At 46.9% G+C, this 20,437-nt stretch overlaps 1 protein-coding gene across 4 annotated transcripts in view; it reads left to right on the forward strand.

Moving 5' to 3' along the window:
* The window catches only part of CALN1 (calneuron 1), a 157,308-nt gene that overhangs the window by 71,078 nt on the left and 65,793 nt on the right, over positions 1–20,437 (forward strand). For all 4 annotated transcript variants that reach the window (XM_054847954.1, XM_054847955.1, XM_054847957.1 and 1 more), the window contains one exon: positions 9,914–10,057. In XM_054847954.1, the coding sequence (XP_054703929.1) occupies positions 9,914–10,057 (144 nt within the window). The remainder of the gene's footprint in view (positions 1–9,913; positions 10,058–20,437) is intronic.

Consider the following 20,437-nt stretch of genomic DNA (forward strand, 5'->3'; position numbering starts at 1 on the left):
CTTCACTGTGGTGAAGCCTTTTCTGGAAACAATTCCTGAACAGGAATGATAGATGAGCTTTGGTTTTGTTACACTGCAAAACCACCGAAAGAAAAGCAAACCGAAGAGCAGATTATTGCAGTATTTTCCTCACCTTTCTTTCGGCCGGAATATTTGCAATTAACCCTTTTGATCCATTGTGGCTGCTGTAAGGCTGAGGAAGAGGCAGTGCACAGCCGAGCTGCCCAAAACCCAACCAAGCACAGGATTGTAATTTACCACCCGGCAGAGCTCACGTTTCGGGCAGTGCCTCCACCGCATCCCTCCCGCCTGCATCCCAGGCTGCTCTGTCACCGTTCTCCTTTCCCCTTCTCCTGCCGTGAGGTCTCACATCCATCTGCATTACTGAGAGCTTGCAGCCCTTGGTTTTATCTCGTCTCCAAAGCAGCCTTCTTTATCTGATGGTGATTCTGAGGCTGTTTGGGCAACTAAGGGTATTTCCAGTGTAATTAATAGGTGTCAATGGAGGCGACGGAGCATTGGTGCTGCAGGGTTCAGGTAATGAGGAGCGAGGTGTACAGCCCAGCTCTTCTGTCAGGTTGTTACCAGTTTCTCAGGGATTTGCGGACGTATGAAGATCACCTTGAGGTAGAAGTGCTCAGCAGAGTTTGGAGACTATAGTGATTGTCGGTCAGAGAAGATAAAGAGGTACCAATTTTTACTGTGTAACTGAAAGTGAAAATAAAGGGGAAAAAACTGGCCCAAACCAAGGGGAAAATAAGTATTTAATTCACTGCAGTAGAGTTTGAGTTTCTGTGAATAAATAGCAGAATTTAGAGTTTGTCTTTGGCACTTGGACCACGACAGCATTTCTGGTGTTATTGAGTGCTTCCCAGAAAGTTTCGTTTCAAAATGGAGCTAGCTCTGCTGTTTTCCTCCTTTTAAGCCAGGATTGTTGTTTCTAGGATGAAACTCATATTCCTGAGCCTTGAAACGGTGAAAAGGGAGAACTCGAGAGGGTACATTAAAGTCAGATTTGGTTTGCTGAGTTCCTGTTCACAAGATATGCTCTCAGTGAAGCTATGTATGTGTTATAATCACTTTGGCTTTTAAGGAGAAAAACTGTCTTTTTCTGGGATGGAGTAGATTCTGGGACTTGGGGAACAGAAAATGCAGAGGAACAGGCAACTTTGAACTGAAAAGCATTAAATCGTAGGTATAGTGTGGACCTTCCAAGGGGCAGTCTCTCACCTTGGGTCGTGATACTGGAGAAACAAGTAGTGGGAATAAATCCAAGGGCCAGGTGATAAATCTGATTGGAAAGGGACTAGGGGGATGCCAAAGGTGTTGCTCCTGTCCCACCGGGAGGAGTCGGTGGAAGAGCAAGGAGCAATATCTCACCATGGCCTTAGAGGTGTGTGGGCTCATCTCATAAGTCCTGAGCAGCCACTGCCAGGGACCGAGATGCTTCTCTGGTCCTTAGTATAACCATAGTAAGGACATATTAAGTTGGGTTTAATGTGCCACTGGGTAGCCATATGGAAGTTAATTAAAGGCAGAGGGACTGGGAAAGCAATTGAACTCCAGTAAAACTTGCCACAGGTACTGCCTGTCCTGACTCGAGGGCCGTTTTGTGATGGGAAGAAGGATGCCAACTTATCATCTTTGTCAGAGCCAACTCTCTGGGTGTTTGAGACGCTCGTAACAAATGAGTCTCTGCATAGCTGTTTCGAGGACATTATTCTAAATGGCAGGTACCTATGTTTGAATATTGGGCAGTAAATTTCCAACAGAGAGTGCTCAAAGTCTAATTAAGCCACCTTTGCAAAGTCTAGGGAAAGAACTACAAATGATGGGAGATGTTATATTTCCTACACAGTTATTGCCAGGCAAGACTGCAGACTGAAACTCTCATTTTGCTAAGAAATGTATGCAGACTGTTCTAGCAGTAAATCAGTACAGGATGCAAATTATATGTATTAAAAAAAAGAGAAGATGGGCAGCCATTATCTCTCCAACATTAGTGTGAGTCGTCCCTAAGCAATCTTGAATCAAATCGCTCTCATTCTCTGAAATGCTCCAGGGTAGGGTCTTAAGCTCATTACCTATTTATGTCCAGCAAATGTTTCACTTCTGATGATGAATTGAGTATTGATGTCAATAAACTAAATCAGTAGCTCCCAGATATTATCGGTTTATGTCTAGGCAGCTTAAAAAAAATGTTGTGAAGTTAAACAATTCCCTACATTAAACAATTCCCTGGCTCAACTGTTCCCAGGAGATTACGTACTGTGCATGAGGTTCTCTAAAGTGGTGTAGTGTCATGGGAGAGAAAATGTTTTGTGCCTGCTGTATGTAAAGGATGAGGGAAGGATAAAGATTGTTTCCTAATAAAAACAACTAGTGAAAGAGGAGACTGAGGTTTCTTTGGAAAACAGTGGAAATCTGTTCTCTCATTCACCTTTTTAGTAGCATGTTCTTAAGTTGTAGACAAAATTTGTAGCATGCATGTTAAATTTACGTGCTTTCATAGTGGTGATCTTCCTTCATCGTTAGATGTTTTTCCTTTCCCTTTCCCTTTCCCTTTTCCATCAAGAATGAGTAATGAATTTTCACTCTACCTTGAACATCCACTTCTACAACACTTCCAGAAAGCCTCACAAAAGCCCCAAGTCTGACTGCGCACCACTGTCCCATCACAGAGAGCCGAGCTGGAGAGGACCGTAACCCAACCAGTGGGGGGTCCACTCAAGGACAGAAGTGGCTTTCGCCAACAGTGTGCAGTAGTGGCCAAGCTGCAGCTGCCTGGAGATAAACAGATGTGGGCCTCTGGGGCCATTTGCAAGATATTTTCCAGGGGCTCAATAATCCATGACTGGACAAGAACAAAAGAAGCACAAGAGGAGACTGTACAAGTCTTGTAGAACTCTCTTAATCTACATATTTTTCCCCAATCTGTGTGTTTGGAAGGACATAGCCCTCCCCTTTCTCTTAGCTGCAGAGTTTTATGTGTGGAACAAGTCAAAAGAAGGGTGTCTCCTGATGGTTGCCTTGAATACCCCACCCAGCGTGCTGGTGGGCACACAGGGTCCCATGGATTGTGCCAGGAGACAAAAATGCCCCTCTGGAAACGGCATGAGGGGGAGTGCTGAATGCAGTGCTGCACATTCCCGCAGAATGACAGTGCTATGCAGTGGAGTCTTGCATAAAATGCTGAGACATTTAAAAAGATGCTTTCCATCCAATGAATAGAAATGAGACATTTGCTTATGCAGCCAACACCCATCCTAATGCTGCTATTTATAATGACTTGTTCCATTGTGGATGCTCAAAAAAAGACCCAGAGAGTCGAACCACAGAGCCAAGGATGCAGCAATACATCAGGAGGACCAGAGATCTGAGCAAAGTTTTCAAACAGGAATTGGCAGATGATGAACCTCAGATGATCCCTCCTGTAAGAATTAACATGAAATTACCTTGGGTTTCTGCTGACTGCTGCAGTGTGCACTGATATACTTGGAGTAAAAAATTTCTTAGCTTGCAGAGGAGTAGGGGCATGGGCTGGAAGAAGTCCTTGAAGTCGGTTCCTACTGCTGGAGGTGACTTGGTCACAGAAACCAAAGCTGCCCAGAATGAGTGAAGACCTATTTTGAAATGCTGCAGTTGTTGCTCACCTCTGAAACTTTCTTCTCATTGTCAGGCAAAATTTGCTCATATCCATTTGTTCTTAGACCGATATTGCTCTTCACCTGAAATAGCTTTTCTCTGTCCCAGGGATGTCCCCTCCATCTCCCTGTCCTCGGTGCACCGCAGATGGAAATCAAAGCACCTCCATGAGCCGAGCCCTGCTCTTCTCTCACCTGGCAGCCTGGCCATTTGCATCCTCTCCGACCTCCTCCTCACTGGTTTCATTCTGAGTTCATCCCTCACCACTCAGGACCATCCTGTACCTTTCTCAGGCACTGGAAACTTGATTATTCTGCATCATTTAATGGCGAGGGCCACAGCACAGCATCTCCAACCCCATGCATCCTTCCATTGGCATCAGGAGGAGCTGAAGGGGAGCTCTGCTTTGTCTTCTGGATGAAATTCTGGCCACGGTAGGGAAATTTATAAGGAAGAGTGGAAGTTGTTATTTTACCATATTCTTCTGACAGCTAGCTTTCAGCACCGTGATTCCCTGCTGGCTCCATGCGATGCTGCAGGGCTCGTGCAATCACACGCTGCTCAGCACACGCCGTCTGCAGAAGGGATGCGGCCACATTTACAGAGCAGCCTTGTGCAAAGGCGTGCAAGTGCTCCTGTCCACACCGACCTGCCCTCAGAGTAAATATTCCCAATCCAGCCCCTGTTGCTTGCACTAAAAGCTTCCATTTAAGAGAGTATCTAGTAGCAGCAGATAGCCTTTGTGTTGTGCATTGATATGGTAATGGGGTGTTCCTGCGGGTTACTTGGCAAGTGTTAAATGCATTTGGGAACATAACCACAGGAAATGTCATTTCCACAAATCATTTTTTCCTGGGGAAGAAAAAAATAAAAATCTGCCAAATTATGTATGAAAAAGTCCTCAAAGGAAAAACAGGACCAGGCACTCAGTTTTGAGGCAGACCTTTCTGAGCTGAGATACTTTGTCAAGGGGACTAGCACCTGTTTGCTTTGCCCATTCGACATACCTGTGTCTATCCGAGCTGCCGTAGCAATGAGGCCGCTACCAAACCAGGGTGTTTTGCCTCATTTCCAGCTGCATGCTTTTGGTGATGCTGACAGGACTTGGTGCCTGAGCCTCGGCAAGACGTTGCAGCCATTCAGGTAGACACGGCTCCAGGTTGTAGTGAAAGAGTTTGATCTGGGGATGCTGAACTGTTTTGCTGGGATTGAGAATAACCAAGTGAAATATTTTGACACTTTCAATTGGAATATGTTGGGGGGGGCGTTTCCAATAGATGAAAAATGTAGTTATTTTGACACTCTGTTGCAATTTGCAGGAAAAAAAAAAAAAACAAGCGTAAGAATAGCAGATGGAGGGATGGAAATTTCCATTTTTTTTTAAACACACATAGTAGTTACAAGACTTGCTTAACAGTTCACTCAAGGACGTGCTATTTGCAGCTTTTAGATCATTCAGTTTGTACTTTGGTGCCCAAACCTGCAATTAAGTGAATGAGACGACTTGCAAGATTTCGGGTGGTGGTATTTCTTCTATCTTACTAATGAAAATAACCACACAGGACTCTGATGGTAATTACGGTGCACTTAGGGTGTGGTAGTTACAGTGTAATTACAAAATTTATTATGGTGGTATTTATACCGTGTGAAATAACCTGAAACCATCTGCAGCGCCCAAGGGTAGCTAGTGGACACCGATGGCTCAGGCTGAATTTATTTCCCAGAGAATCGTGATTCATTCTCATTCAGGAAGCAAAACAAGAAATAATGATGGTTGCCTCTAGTTACCAGTCAGAGGGAAATCATCTGTAAATAAACCTGCTACTGAACTTGGAGAAGGGATGAGCTGGGGAAGGGAGTGCAAGGTCAGGTCCAGGGCAGCCGTGAGTGCGGAGAAGGGAAGGGCTGGAGCGGGTGGGTGAGGACGTTGTCTTTGGATCTTTTGGGTGCAGATGGAGAGAGTTAACGACTTTCCAGGCTGGCGGTCAGGTCAGACTCTGACAGCAGTCTTGCTTTGCACCCTTCAGAAAGGTAATAAAAAGAATCATCCTTTTGCCTGATTCTTCCTTGGTTTCTTCCCAGAGGAGTGTGGGGGTGGTTGGATGGCCGTGTGCTCCAGAATAGGGGAGCTGGAAGGTGCAGGTGTTAAATGTGAACAAAGAGGGGGAATGAATTAAAAGCAACATCCCCTTACACAGCTTTTGAGTGCTCAAATGACTCTGAGAAATGAGTGCTGTGCTCTTGGCTCCTGTGGAACATAAATCCTCACCTGTGGAAAACCACTGGGCTGAACTTTCCTCAGAGGCGTGCCTTCAAACCCAGGTCACCATACCTGCCTTGGCCCACCTGACTCACAGGCGAGGGCCCTTCTGCCCCAAAATCTTGGCCCATTCGCACAGCACTCCTTCCTTCCTGCTGGGTTTTTTTGTCCTGGCAACTCTTTGCAGCCTTGTATTACTTGAAGATTTAATTAATGTTGCGCCTGCTCCCTCTTTGAGATCATTAACAAAGATGTTAGTTAGGATGGGGCCGGATGCTGATCTCTTCTCTCCCCTCATTCCCGCGAATGCTGTTCAGCATTAAGCATCGTGTATGGTCCATCTGACAAAGTGTCTTTGCAGCAGCATTGCTTGCTGGTACTGTTTGAATTAGTTCTGGGAGTGAGATGGTTTAGCACAGGCAATAGTCATAGGCTGTTGTGTGAGTGCTTTTGTGTTGGAATCGCCCTGTATAGTGGAGCAGTATCGCTGTTCCCAGGGGCTGGAGAAACCGAGGCATGGAGAAGAGCACTCAGTTCCCAGCCTGCTCCTTGAGAAGAAGTGGCATTTCCTGAGGCTCAGACCAGTGCCATCACCAGCAAAATGGGCTACTTGCTGGTCTCTAAATCTTTCTATACTTTCTCTTCTTTTTTCTCTTTTATACTCTAATATAGTTCTATGTCATCTTCCTATATTTGGGAGTAAAAGAAGATACTATGTAGTGGAAAGGGGAATAAATATTAATATTTGCTAACGCCCCGAAGGAGGTGCAGTCCCAATATGTGTGCTTGGTTCAGTCTGGAGGGCTGCTGCCAGCCAGGCTGGGCAAGAGGAAAGGCAGCTGCTGGGCTTTGACACCCGCTCCCCCTGTTATCTTTACTCTTCCTTTTAAACAGAAAACAGGGCTCTGCTTTTCTTGACCAAAGCGAAGCAACTCTATACAGAGCAGTTTCCAGTCAAAATGGAAGAGGTCTCAAAGTTTCTCCTGGCAATGTCTTTGTTGAGAGATTTACTCCATAGACCACATCCACTCACAGTTCTGAGCCAGGAGCATCAGTTGCCATGGCGACTTCTTTGGGAAAGTCATATGGGGAAAGTGCTGATGTATTTTTAGCCTTGGGTAATGAAATTTAACAGCTGGAAATAAAGGTGAGGGCCAGCCAGGGTGCCACAGGTTCATGGACTGCTGTTTGAGACCGACTCTGCAGCAGTGCCGGCGGGAAGAGCAGGTGGGGCTGTATTTGGGGAGGATGCTCCGGCCTGTGGCTCACGCTCTGGGTGCTGTGCAGGACAGCACCTGCGAGTACGTCGGAGGAGAAGGAATCACTATAAAGAAAAGCTGATAAGGAGGTGGTGTTACACGTAAAGATAAAGAGGAGGCACTGACTGAGGTCATAGCTGCTTCGTGTACAGTGTGTTCAACCTATAAATAGCTCTTCAAATATACCTCTGCACAAGTGGTATTTATAGAGTGATGAGTGAAAAAAAGCTCCACTCGAGGTCGGGAGTTGATGTGTGAAGGATGTTTCAGGCTTGGTCAAAAGTTCAGGTTTCTGAGAGGTGTGGAACAGAGCTGGACCCCAAATCTGTGGGGTTTTCTCCTCTGATCGAGGCTCGAAGGTTGCAGTGCTGTTACATGTGCCTTCTGAAATCAGTGTATCTGGGGAGGATACTCGCTAAACGTTGGCATTCAGGTATCCAACTGCGAAGCCCCTGTGCAGACATAATTTATTCATCTAATTTGGATCAGTCTAACTCACGTGTAAACTTTTCTGAAGGTAGACTCATATTTTATTTTCTCAAATACTTCCTCGGCTCCCTGCAATATTTTTAGTTCTTTTGTCTTCAGCTGTCAAAAGTTTATTTTAAAATTAATTGATTTCAATGTAATATTTACTGCACTTTAGCTTTCAGCACAGCATATGAAAATAGATTTCACTACAGCTGGCAGTGTCTAATGGGATTTGTTCCTACTCCAAAGGCTCTTTGCATTATGTACCGATACTTCCAGCCGAGCTTGCTTTGAACAGCCTCACCATCTTTTCATATCATCGAGCTTACACCAGCTTGGGCTGGCAGGGAGACAAGGGGAAGCATTTAAGTTTAAAGAAGCCACAGCTGATGCATACCTGAACCCAAAGTGTAGATATTACAGATCTGGCCCAATATTCATTGGAATTAAAAGCATCTTCCCTTTTTGCGTCAGTGGGCTCTTTGGCTGGATTAAAAATTGATCATGTCTCATTATGATAACCACAGTTGTGGTGAAGATTAAGCAGTGGGTTGTGGAGGTGCCCTGGCCCTGGCACATCACCAGGGTATTACACCCGGCAGAAAGCAGCACATGGAAATTGGAGCAGACTTTGCTAACGCGCTGGTGTTGTCAAGGGAGGTGCTGAACTTTGATGTGAGGTGATTTAGAAGCAGCCTTTGAATTGTAAAGCTTTAAATAACCCGTTAGCAAAGACGTCACTGAAACCGCTTCCTGGTGGGTTATGATGCTCCTGGCTTTCTCCCGGGAGGACTGAGGACCCTCCGTTACCTTTCACGTGGCCCTTACACCTGGGAGCAGGGGCAGAGGGAGGTGACGTGCCCAGAGCCCACGGCAGGACCGAGAATGTTTTCTCATCTGAGGCTTAATGCCTGAACTACCTAGGGCTGGACAAACTTTTTCCATCCAACCTGTTTCCTGATAGAGAATAGAGTATTTTTTAATTAGTTGGGGTTTTTTTCGCCAAAAAACCTGCTGAGTTTTCCCTCCCACTTCTCCAAGGAAATGCTTTCATGGGAAGATTAACTCCTCTGAGAAGAGTTGCAGCGGGCCCCAGCATGCTGGTTTTTCATATATCCTCATTCCCAAAAGAGATATGATAAAGCATCCTGTGTTTTCCTCTCCACATCATGGTGCAAAGACCGTTTAACCAAAACTAAGAAATCAGAGCCTATTTCCCTCCCCACCTCCAACCAAATCCTTTCAAGTAAACAGGCTCCCAGCTGGCTGAAATGTTAAAATTCCTCTGTTTGGAATTTGCAACGGTCAGATCTGGGGAGCTTGGTGGTGGGGCTTCAAGCTGAGCGGTCTGTGAGGAGCAGGAGATGTGCAGAGCCATTGAGGCAGCAGATGCGCGGGGGTCCTTCGGTGTGCTGCACGAGTGGAGGGTGGCTGTTAAAGGCTGGAGGGGGTTATGCCAGAATTAAAAAGCAAAACAAAGTCAGATGTCAGAAGCTGAGCCAGACTGAGGAAGATTGATGAAAGTGACTCCCTTGATGCTGTCAGCATTTTCATTGATCTGAGGCTGTTTATTGCTGTAAAACAGTTATAAATTAGAGAAGCTGTGAAGAGGAGTGAGAGATGGAAATTGCCCGGGTATGGTTTAAAAGACGTCCATCCACATTTATCGGACGAGGGAGAGCAAGCGCACCCAGGCTTTGGCTGCAGAGCTCCGTACCCTGCAGGGGAGGCAGTCAGCACCCATCTGTTCTTGTTCACGTAGTTTTGTTGGAGAAAGTCAGAGATTGCTCTGCCCGTGTGACATAAAGTAAATCTGCCTTGCAGACATGCCGAGGGGCTTGGAGAAGGGCTGCTGGAGAAGCTCCTGGAGCTGGGGTTTGCTGTGCAGCCGTATGTAGGGGGGCTTTACTGTAGATCAGGATGGTTCATCCACGGCAGTCCAGGACAGATGCTGCAGAAAGAAATGGAGATCCATGTGTAATGAATAAATAATTTTGTACAGAATACTTAGCAAGGAAAATAGGCAGTGTGAGCATGGATGCTGTTGTGTCTATCTGCATACAGAGGTACACATGCATGAGTGCACACACACTCATATATGTGTGGGGGGGTGTGTGTGTGTGTATGAACATATCGTGGTTACACTGCCTTGAAATGATCAAATATGCATCATTAACATTAGAAAAGGCAAAATATGCTGCTTCTGTGTCCCATGCATTCAGATGCATTGACCAGGGAGTCCTCCACCATAATAACTTCTATTCTTCCTTCTTTACAGAAATCCGTGAAGCTTTCCGGGTGCTGGACAGGGATGGGAATGGTTTTATATCCAAGCAGGAGCTGGGCATGGCAATGCGTTCCTTGGGATACATGCCCAGTGAGGTGGAGCTGGCGATTATCATGCAACGCCTTGACATGGATGGTGAGTACTCGCTTGTTGGTTCTTTGTTACTGGTGGAGGGTGGGCTTTCCCAGTGCATTGCAGCCCGTGGTTTTGGCTCAAAGAGTTTGCGGTCAGCAAGGAAGGTCTGGAGAGGAAGCTGTGCAACTCGGCCTTTCACCACAGCAAGGGAGGGGCAGATGACCATGAGCCATCAACCTCCCGTAGATAAACCTGCCTCTCAGGCAAACCACGCAAGGGAGATGGAGCATCTCTTATCTGACCAGCTGATACAGCTGGGTGAAGACAGGCCAACTCTTGCAACCTTTCTCTTCAAAATTGCAAATGGTCTTTTGCAAAGCTGTTGTAACCTTTCTCTATGCATTCCTGGGAGCATCTGTCCCAGTGACGCTTACTGGGAGAGGACCTGAGTGCCCAGCCAAGCAGAGCTGCCCAGTCCTGTGCCCTCACCACTCCTTGCAAGTAAAAGATGCTGTGGATGGGAGCTGTGCTGTGTCATAATGAAGTGTTGATCGTTTTTAAAGGAGAAGTTTAGAAGGGTGGAATAATTTTGAGCAAAGTCCTGCTGTGAGAGCTCGTCAAAGGATTACTAAGAGGTAATAAAAGAAACAGAACCCACCATTAAGGGGAAGAGAGAAATGCAGCATCAGGATGCTGGAGCCAGGGGGGACTTTTTAACTGCTGCAAAGCTACAATCAGAGCTGATCACAATGAGTGGGTTGTCTTTAAGATGTCCTTGGTCAGAGCAGGAAGGGAGACTTTCCTGATGCTGCCTGAAATGTGCAGGGAAGCTGGGATATGGATCTGACCTTCCCCCTCCCTTCTGCAGGCGGCCACAGCAGGGTGGAAACACTGTGCAAAGTTAGATGAAATAATGCCAAAGCAGAATGCCAGTCTGAAGGGGGGTGCTCGGCAAGTCGATGCAATGCCAGCATCCTTGGGGAGACTGCGGAGAGCAGAGCCCATGGGAGATGGTGGCAGAGGGAGTGAAGCTCTCCTCCCTCCCTGGGGATATCGGAGTCGAATGCCTCCATGAGATGCACAGTACAACTGTGTTCATCAGGCCAGGGGAAGCAGGGAAGAGGCTATCAGCCTGCTCGGGAGTGTTCAGCATCTCCCCCAGAGCAGGGAGACAAAGTAATGCAAAACCTGGTGGACAGAGACGACCAGTTGTTGAAATGATCTCATTCCTGAAAGAAAAGGAAAAAAATCCATTACTTTTAAAAGCATTTTCTCCAAAAATTATTGTTTGCACCCTGATATGTTCTGCTGACCTTTCCCAGCTGACCAGGTGACTTCTCCTTAGGTTTTGCAAATGCCAGACTCAGCATGGTGCCAATTCATGGGGTCTTCTACCAAAACTCTGTGCTTTTTTGGAAAAAGACTGCTGTGGACTTGGCTTCCAGTTCTGATTCATCTCCAGTTGTTCCCTGACTCTCAGTCTCACAGACATGAGACTTTGGCACGCTTTTGTATACACTTCTAGTGTGCAGGGACCTGTAATCAGAGAGGTGGAGTTAAAAAGTAATGGGCTGCAGATGGAAGGTGCTAAATTCCTGTTTGAGACTTTTCAGAAAGCTCAGTGTGTTTTCTGCAGAGATGGGAGGTGATTCTCTGTCTCTTCCAGCTCAACAGTTCCAACAGCTTCAAAGATACAGTCTGGATGTGCTGGGTGTTTTTACTGTTCTTACGTCTCAGCTGCCTGTTGTTGCAGTATTTTGAGCAGAGGGTCTGGGGGCTGGACACAAGTCTGTGCTATGTGAAGGTCAAATGGGCCATACATTAAAAAAGACAGGGTAATGGGAAATTCCTTAGACACTGAGCAAATAGAGGAATATAATATTGAAGATTTACCTTGCCTGCAAGTTTAATTATTACTATATGGCTTGAATTAATATTATATGGCTTATGGCTACTTTTTCTCCAATCGATTGTCTTAATTTTTTTCGGAGATTTAACTTGAAATACATAGTGAAAACCAGCAGTAACTTCTTCTCCCACTGTGCATGAGCATCATTCGGTAGCAGGGCTTGAACCCAGCAAGCACCTGGGAATGTCGGTCATGTCCTGTGCTCCCAGGGGCAGCCGTACCCTCCTTCCCATATGTCCTGTTGGTGGTTGCTAAATTTTTCCAAGCCGTCGTCTCAGCATCAGGTGGGTAGGAAGCTCGGCTGGATGAAAGGTCACATTCAAGGAGAAGTCCCCCGTGGTCAGGAAAGCCAAGGGGGAGGCAGTAATCCTCCTGCGCATCCCCAGACACCTGACATGAATTACGATGTGACGGCAGGTAGCGTAGCCAGACGTCCATTTCTCCACGCAAGGCTGCTGCCAGTCTCTGCTAATAATGAGGTAATACAATTGGCAGTGGTTTATATTTAATCTGAACCAGCCTGAGCAGACCTAGTGCAAACATACGGTTTTCATCAGAAATTACCTTGGGAGTGCATTCACATTGCAGGATGGCAGAGTGGCTGTATCTGCCGTGGCTTATTTAACTGATGGGCTTCAAGTAATGAGCAACTGGACCTGGTCTGAACTTGGTTTTGATTGCAAACCCTGTTTTCTGTAGGGATACAGAGGGAGGCTCAGGCCTGTCCAGGTCAGGCTGAGGAGACAGAGCTGTAGTAGCAGGATGGCTTGGTTGGACAAAGCATGTTTTAAGAGGAGCATATGCAATGCATGCTGGAGTGGTTTTGTGGCTGAGCATAAACTGATGTGACAAGAGCATTTCACACCTGTATGTCACCTTCTGCCACAAAGGATCTCACCGAGCTCAGTGAGTAACACAGGGATCAACTCCAGAGATGCCCAAGGACAGTCGCTCCTGGGGATGTAGCGGTGCAGCTGTTCGGTAACACAGAGTGAGCCTCCAAATCAGAGCAGAAATGAAGGTGTATTTCATAATTCATTGCATTCAAAGGCAAAATTTAATTAGTTAGAAAATGCTGCATGAACTTAAGTGAAAATGGCAATTGCACAGCTTGGATTTTGCCCAGGAACACTTCACAGGTGTCATATCACTTTTAATGCCTCCATGGTCTTGAGTGCTACCATCAGCCTTCCTTCACAGGTGACATGCCAGCAGCCCTGGCATTGACAGGGTGAAAGTAAGTGCAACGAGTGGGTTTGCCCACAGAGAGTGTCATGAGGTGATGCAGAGGATGCTCAAGAACTTCCAAATGTCCTCCAGGGCTCAGGGCAGCAGGAGAAGACTCCTGCCTGTTGGGATCACAAGGATGTGAGTTGTTCCATGCCGTGAAGCCCATGGCACACGGAGAGACTTGGGTCTCCCAACTTATCTGTTGGGCTTTGGTGCCATGGCATGCCAAAGCTGGTGCAGGGTTGAGGAAGAGGGAGAGAAGTTTAGCCAAGAAATGGTAAGATGGGACTCCAAGACAGGTTGGGGCTCATAAACGGAACAAGACATATTTTCCCATGCACAGGCAAATGCAAACTCACAGCCAATTCTATATTAAGAAGCACGAAACCCAGCTTCCCATCCCCAGAGAAGGCTGTCAAATAGTCCCAAGGGATTGACTGCACAGTTGCACATTGACTTGGCTTTTCTTACACCAACAGCTGAAGAGTTTGGGCAACTGGGGCAGGAGATGTTTCATTCCCATGCTGTGGCATGGGAGCTGGTGGTGGCACACGGGAAGCCCTCAGCCGTGGCCGTGCCTTGTCCTGAGGACACGCCACAGCCCTGCAAAAGACCACGTTCCCAGCTACATTTGCCCTCTTAGCACAGCTTTTCTGAATGCGGGTGTTTCCTGTGAGTATCTGCTTCTTGCCAGTCCTCACTGGAGGAAGGCAGGCATCAGAAGCTGGAGTACCCACTGCAGTTCCTACAAACGCCTTTGGCACCTTTTCTTCCAAGTCCCTTTGCTGTTCTGCAAGGCATGCTTCACCCGGGTGAAGAGGAACGCAGCTGCCACAGGGGGAAATACTGTAGCTGACATAAAAAACTGAATTAGGGAGAAAAATGAGAATATACTTGGAATATTTCAAGGTCTCAAGAGAAATCTTATAAATCATCAGAAACACCTTTTTATGAACTACCAGAGGATGCTATGGCATTGCTGTAAAGGGGGAGATGAAACTACCAAAATAGAACAGAAGGCAAAGGGTTTCTGTGCAAAAATGCCTCTTTTTGGGAAGGGAGGTGAGGAATGGTGGTTCCGTCACTGAGAGCGAGAGATCCGCATTAGGCCAAAGCTTTGCTTGCATCTTGATAGAAGTGGTGCGTGACTCTATGCCAGGAGAAGGTTGCTGGGTATAGCTGGGCGTCTGTCCAGTGGGCTGTGCCTTATGGGGACATATTGTTTGTTTTTGGTCTGGAAATAGAGGTCAAATTTTACCTTAGTTTATACCCTTGGTTTGCTTTATCTTTAGATATAATTAGGTATTGCATGAACGTAAACATTGTAGACTATGAGAGGTGCGTACATTTCTGTCTGCAATCTGGAGAATGACCTGAAATGTTCTGCCAGTATGTGGAAAGTAAAATATTTTATATATTTATGTGCTGGAAAAGAAATTATTTGTAAATTCTTCCAATTGGCAGGAATGTTAATAAAAATGCAGAGAAATGGCACATTAAATGTGTTGCCTTATCTGGGATGCCTACTCTTTAAGCAGACTTTTGCAATAAAATAGATGAATGTGTGACTTAAGTGTCAAACTGTTTCGTTACAACATAAGACACTTTTATCTGAGGAATAAAATAAGCACTCAGTGTACTAATTAGAGGAGCAGCTGGTTTTCAGTACCCTGGAAAAATAACTTCGGGCTAACACAAGAGGGGAAAAAAAAACCCCAACAACCCAGTGTGTCAAATTGTTTATTATAGTACAAATAGGAAATACTTTGATCAAGCAAAAGATGAGCTGGTTTCATCAGCGTACAAGCGACCTACCTGTTACCTTTTATCACATTATGTATGTGACGCGTCAGCAGTAGTAGCGAAAATACAGTTTTGACGTTCTTCTGAGAAATAAAAAAAGGGGAAAGAAATCCCAATTTAAAATTCTGCGTATTCCCAAGCTGCTTTGCAATAGCTCTTTGTGGCGCAGGGAGTTGAAGAGGAAAAAAACCCAACCAGTAAGCTGCAATGGTTACAATGGGGTCCTGCAGTTTTATTCTCCTCTCGTGCTTTGCCTGCTGAAGTCGTGCTGCTCAGGCGCTGCCCTGTACAGCGAGGTACCCTCATGCATGCTCACATTTCCTGTGATCCCCTTCGGAAAGGGAATAAACCACAGCAACGTAACTGCATGGCGTCAAAGGGTGGTGTCAGTACGCTGTCTCCCTAAAAGTCCGTTCTCCGAGCTGTTGTACTCCCGTTGGACCAGGGTTTGTACTACAGACATTGCTTTCGGTTTGCTTCCCCATGCAAGGGAAGGGACATCAAATCTGGGAGCTCCACTGGCTGCAGCGTGTATGCCATGTCACAGGGATGGGAATGACTGACGGACCTGGACTGGGAGATCTGGAGAGAGAATAAATCTGTCTTCTAAAAATTAAGTGCTGAGCTTTCCCCTGTGGCCTGCAGAAGGCGAGCTGCTTTGCTCTTAGATGTTGCATGGCCAAATGTTTGCTTCTGTCCAGAAGATCAGCTTGCACTGCCCTGTGTGGGGCAACAGTGACATTCACGAGCTGAAAGCATTTTATCTCTTTCTTTTGTCTTGCCCTCTCTTCTTTTCTTTGGTGTTTTGGGGTTTCCCCCCCCTCCCCGGATAATTCCTTGTCCCAGCATTTCAACATGAAACTGTCTAAAATAGCCCAGGCTGCTGGAGGTACACCAGAAACAGTTTCTGTGCTTAAAATGCAGAGTTAATAGGAAAAGCACAGACCGGTTGTTGCAGACTTTGGGATTGTCCTCCGTACTCGAAGGCCTCTGATTTTTATATGTGAGAAATGATCTAGCAACATTTCAGCGTGGTTGTCCTTTAAAGTGTGTTGCTGAGGTGAGAAACTTGGTGAGATGGATTTGATGAGACTTGTCTTTATTTATAGAGGCCACTTTCTTCGTGTCTGCTCTGATTTGTAAAATGGAGATTATCATATTATGTGTTCTCGCTGCAAAGAATGAAGAGTAATTATTGTTGCTGGTGAAGCTAGTCAGATTTGCAGCTCAGTACCAGGAAGAGGTTCATAAGTAATATCAAATTCTGTCTTCGATGCAGTGCCTGGGTGGCTGAGTCCAGCAGTGTTGAGTAGACAGGACAGGAGGAAACACTGAATTGCAATTCCCTCCCCGAAACCTGCCCACCCTGTGCTCCAATGGGGCAGAGTCCGCTGGAAAACACAGCGTGCGACCTGTGATCTCTCAGGCAGGCATGCCCTGGAATTGGTGTGCATCCTTGTTTAACTGTATTTATTCCTTAAAGTGCACTATTCCTAGTATTATGATTTTGGTTTCACAAAATGCGTATGCCACAGGGAGCACTCATATTCCCCTGTTTTAATGAGCCTGTGACTTGCTGGTCATCGCAAAGTCGTGCCGATCTGATAGCTGCCGCGATGCATGCAGAGCTCTCCTGCTATTCCCAGGGTCTGGGGAGCAAAACTAATTAAAGTCCTGGGTAGCTGGGATGTGATTTTGCTCCTCTCGATCCATTTGACAAAGGGATCAGCTACTTACAATTGCAAGATACAAGAGGTCTGCAAAGACCTGCAAAAGGAGCCCTCTAGGTTTTATGTGCCAGGTGCCTTTGCACAGGGGAGAGGGTCCCCGGGGGGTGCGGGCACGGGTCGGAGGGGACGGCGGGGGCTTGCAGCGGCCGTGCTGGAGGCATGCCAGGCTCAGCAGGCTCTGCAGTGCCTTTCCCCGCGGGACGGCTGGTCACAGGGCTGGTAATTGGGGCGTCCTGTGGCTTCTCAACGCCGGCATGAAGCTGGCACGCTGCTTGGCAGGTGTCTGATGGATTTTTTTTTTTTTTTTTACTGCAGTCACTGTTTTTGTTGGACTTTTCTTCTAGCCAAGCACTAACAGCATCCTGCTGGTGTTAGTGCTTGCGGTGGAGCACGGGACACCTGGCACCACAGGGGCAGAGCCCCCAGTCCTCTTCAATCATTGTCTCGCAGGTCAGCTCCCAGACAGGCTCCCCTTGGGCAAACATGGGGAGCTAATAGATTTATTTTTTTTTAATGGGGAAAGAAATAAGTCCTCTGCAGCCATTTCCTCTTCCTTGCAAGACGAGCCAATGGGCTGTCAAAATGAGTAACTCTCCAGGTCCTTTCCTCGGTTTCATGATGGATGCACCCCTGGCTCTGTCTTTCTGGGCTCCGTTTGAGCCTTTCAGACCCCATGGAAATTTCCTCCTCCAGGAACACATGTCTCTACAATTTGCTAATGTTTTATGTGTAGTTGTCATTGAACCAGAGCAGCCAGCTTCACACAGCCACTCCTAACACCACAGGACATGGAGGTGCCCTTAAGGGACAGAGTGGGCTCCAGTGGAGATGTTTCACCCTTTCCTTCAGCTCTGGTGAAGTTTTTCCTCCAAAGAAGTCACTAAAGCTGTGGGATGTGTGGCAGAGCTGGTGAACAGTAAAAGAGTGGCTGATGGATATGCCCCCACTGTTCCCAAGGAGCAAGAAAAATTAGAAAATCGTATTTTTTACAGGTATGCCTTGTTAGGGAATATCAGAGACCCTCTGCAGATGATCTGGGACAGAAACCTCCCACGGGAATGCCAGCAGGACTCCGGAAATAGGAAATGCTCTTTGAAGTCCTTCCGCGTCCTGGGGACTGGTTGCACGCCCCATGCCTGAGGATCACCACATAGGCAGGCACAGGAGGTCTAGCACCCGGCTCTGCTGGCAGCCTCCTTTCTGGTAACATTTGGGAAGGTGATGCTCTGTGCCTCAGTTTCCCCACTGCAAAATGTCTGTGTCAGCACAGTAGCGGAGATGTATCTGCTCTTTTCAGCCAATTTCATGGATGTCTATAATTAAAACTTTTTTCAACGTCAAAAGTTTTATAAAAGACTTTCCTTTATTCTGGTTGATGTTACGGATTGAGGCTGTAATTAGGCAGAAAGTCTCCGGGTCGTGCTGGGGAAAGGGTCAGGCTGGTGATCAGGCTGTTCTCCTCTGACCTTAAAATCTCTGAAACCAAAATACTCGTCTGGGAAATATCCTGTGGCTGGAGCTTTTCTGTGCACATTCTCTGCATCATTTCAAGGCACAGCAGCAACAGCCTTCACCAGACTGTATTATTACTGCACAGGTTACTTTATGGGCACAAACAATGACACAGACTGGGACAGAGAGTCACTGCAGCTAGCTATTAAGAGAATAAAAATAAACAGGAGTGTTGTGTGCGCCTGGGACCCAAGCTGCAAAAGACTACCTCATTAACTTTAAATATATCACCTAGCTGCACTCTGGAGGTCAAACTTGAGGAGAAAAAAAGTGTGAATACTTATCAGTCTACACACAGCAGATCCTCATCTCTGTTTAAATGTGTGCCTCATTTTAGTGCCAAGACAAGAAACTTTTAACGAGAAAGGAGAACCCGATTACCCTGAGACTGGCCAGGAAAAAGACTTATTTAGGAAGCAGTCAGGCCAGGTTATGCAGGCTCCCAGTTTAAAGCACAAGGCTCTGAAAACCAGATTTAAATCTCTGTTCTGCCCCTGGATATAGGCAATGCAATCCATGCATGTTTTCCCCCTCTTTTTCTTTCCCTCTCCCCCTCTGTCTTTCTCCAGCCCAATGAATATTTAATTACGTCCTCCAAGGGAGCCACTCCAACGGGAGACTTTTGGACAGACAGAGGTCGACTGAAGGCTGAGGGTTGGGGCTGTCCCATGGGATGGAGGGCAAGATGGGTTCATGCTTGCTGCTCCTCTGAGCATTTAATTATTTCTTCGAAGCAGAGGAGCTCTGGCAGGAGACTTTGCAAGAGCCCACGTACAGGCTGCTGCTACCTGGGACGTGGGGATTTGCTGTCCTGGCTCAGCCTGATCCCTCTCTCCTGTTCCAGGTCCTGCGTGGTTTGGGGGTGGTCTGCTGGGCTGTCCCTGCCCAGCATGTCCAGTCTGGGCAAGGCACTGCTGATGGCAGATCCTGTGGGATCAGGACAAACGTACCAGGAGAAAGGCAGGACGGAGCTCAGGCCATACGGGCGTAGCTGGGGAATTTTGTGCTGCAGTTGCCCTCCTTGGTGCCCCCTCAAACGTTTGCGTGTTTCCCGCTAAACATCCTCCAGCAAATACAACCTTCCCTTCTCCCCTTCCTTGAAGTCAAGGGGGCTGAGGGGAGACAAAATTCTTGGGCTGGAGCTGAAAACCCGTCAGCTTAGAGAGAGGGTTGTGATTTTCTTTGCTCAGCTCTGATGCACCAGCGAAGCACAGCACCTCCAGCAAGTGTGAATGATAGCACCTTGAAACGTCTTTGGCCTGAGGATCTGGAAGCACAGACCCAATATGAATGAATTGGGTTTGAAGACAAATAGCTTAGGAGAGTGAATCCCCCTTCAAAAGTGCTGGAGGGTCCTTCGGGTCCCCCCAACACACACGTTCAACCCAGAGTTTGCTCCCTGGGAGTGCAGTGGTAGTTTTACAGGCTCCTCGATACGTTGAGTTATTAGTAATTTTCCCTTTTCCATATCCCATTGGTTTAGAAGAGCTAATGGTCATTTTCCAGAGGTGCAGACACCCCTTCCTTGGGGCTGTCATGTCCAAAGCAAATTTCCTTTGGCTGCAGTGCCTGGAAGAGCTGGAAAAGAGCTTGGTTTCCCAGTTCCATGCTGCTCTTAGCTGCCACTCCATCATCTTTGGTGTGCTTGGCATATGTGGATGTTGAACATGATGCAGGGCCCGATGATTCCCTGCTGTAGCTCTGTGGAGCCAAACTGAGCTCAAAGCACAGCAAACATTGATGCTGGGGCTCTTCAAACTGAAAGTATCCCCTAGATCTTTCTGCAGCGAGTGAGCAGTGTGCGTTGTGACAGGTCCAGGACCCTGTGCTGGCCATATGTCGTCACAGGGCAATGAAAAGGTTCCCAGAGGACCCAAAGATGTTGCTGGGTGCCTTCAGGAACCTCCTTTCCTTGATGGAATTGCTCCCAGGGCTGTTGACAGTGCATCTAACTGCTATTCCTTTTTATTATCACATTTGCCTGGTTTTTGTCAGAACTGAGAGAGTGTCTTGCAGGGAGAAAACCTTTGTGGGTATCTGGAAGCACTTAGCACCCAGCTGATGCTAACAGACTAGTCATGATGAGCAGGTCTGATTTGTCTCCGATGATGTGGTCAGCGATGTTCTGAGTCATAGTTTTAGTCATGTGAGGTTCAGCCACATGGTTGCTAACCTCCTTCTTACTCTTTGACATTAATGCCAGGACTCAAAGGAAGCATTATGGGGAAGAAAAATGTTAGGGCATAACTGTAAGTA

The sequence above is a fragment of the Grus americana genome, chromosome 19 (genome assembly GCF_028858705.1).
Source record: "Grus americana isolate bGruAme1 chromosome 19, bGruAme1.mat, whole genome shotgun sequence".
Classification (NCBI taxonomy): domain Eukaryota; kingdom Metazoa; phylum Chordata; class Aves; order Gruiformes; family Gruidae; genus Grus; species Grus americana.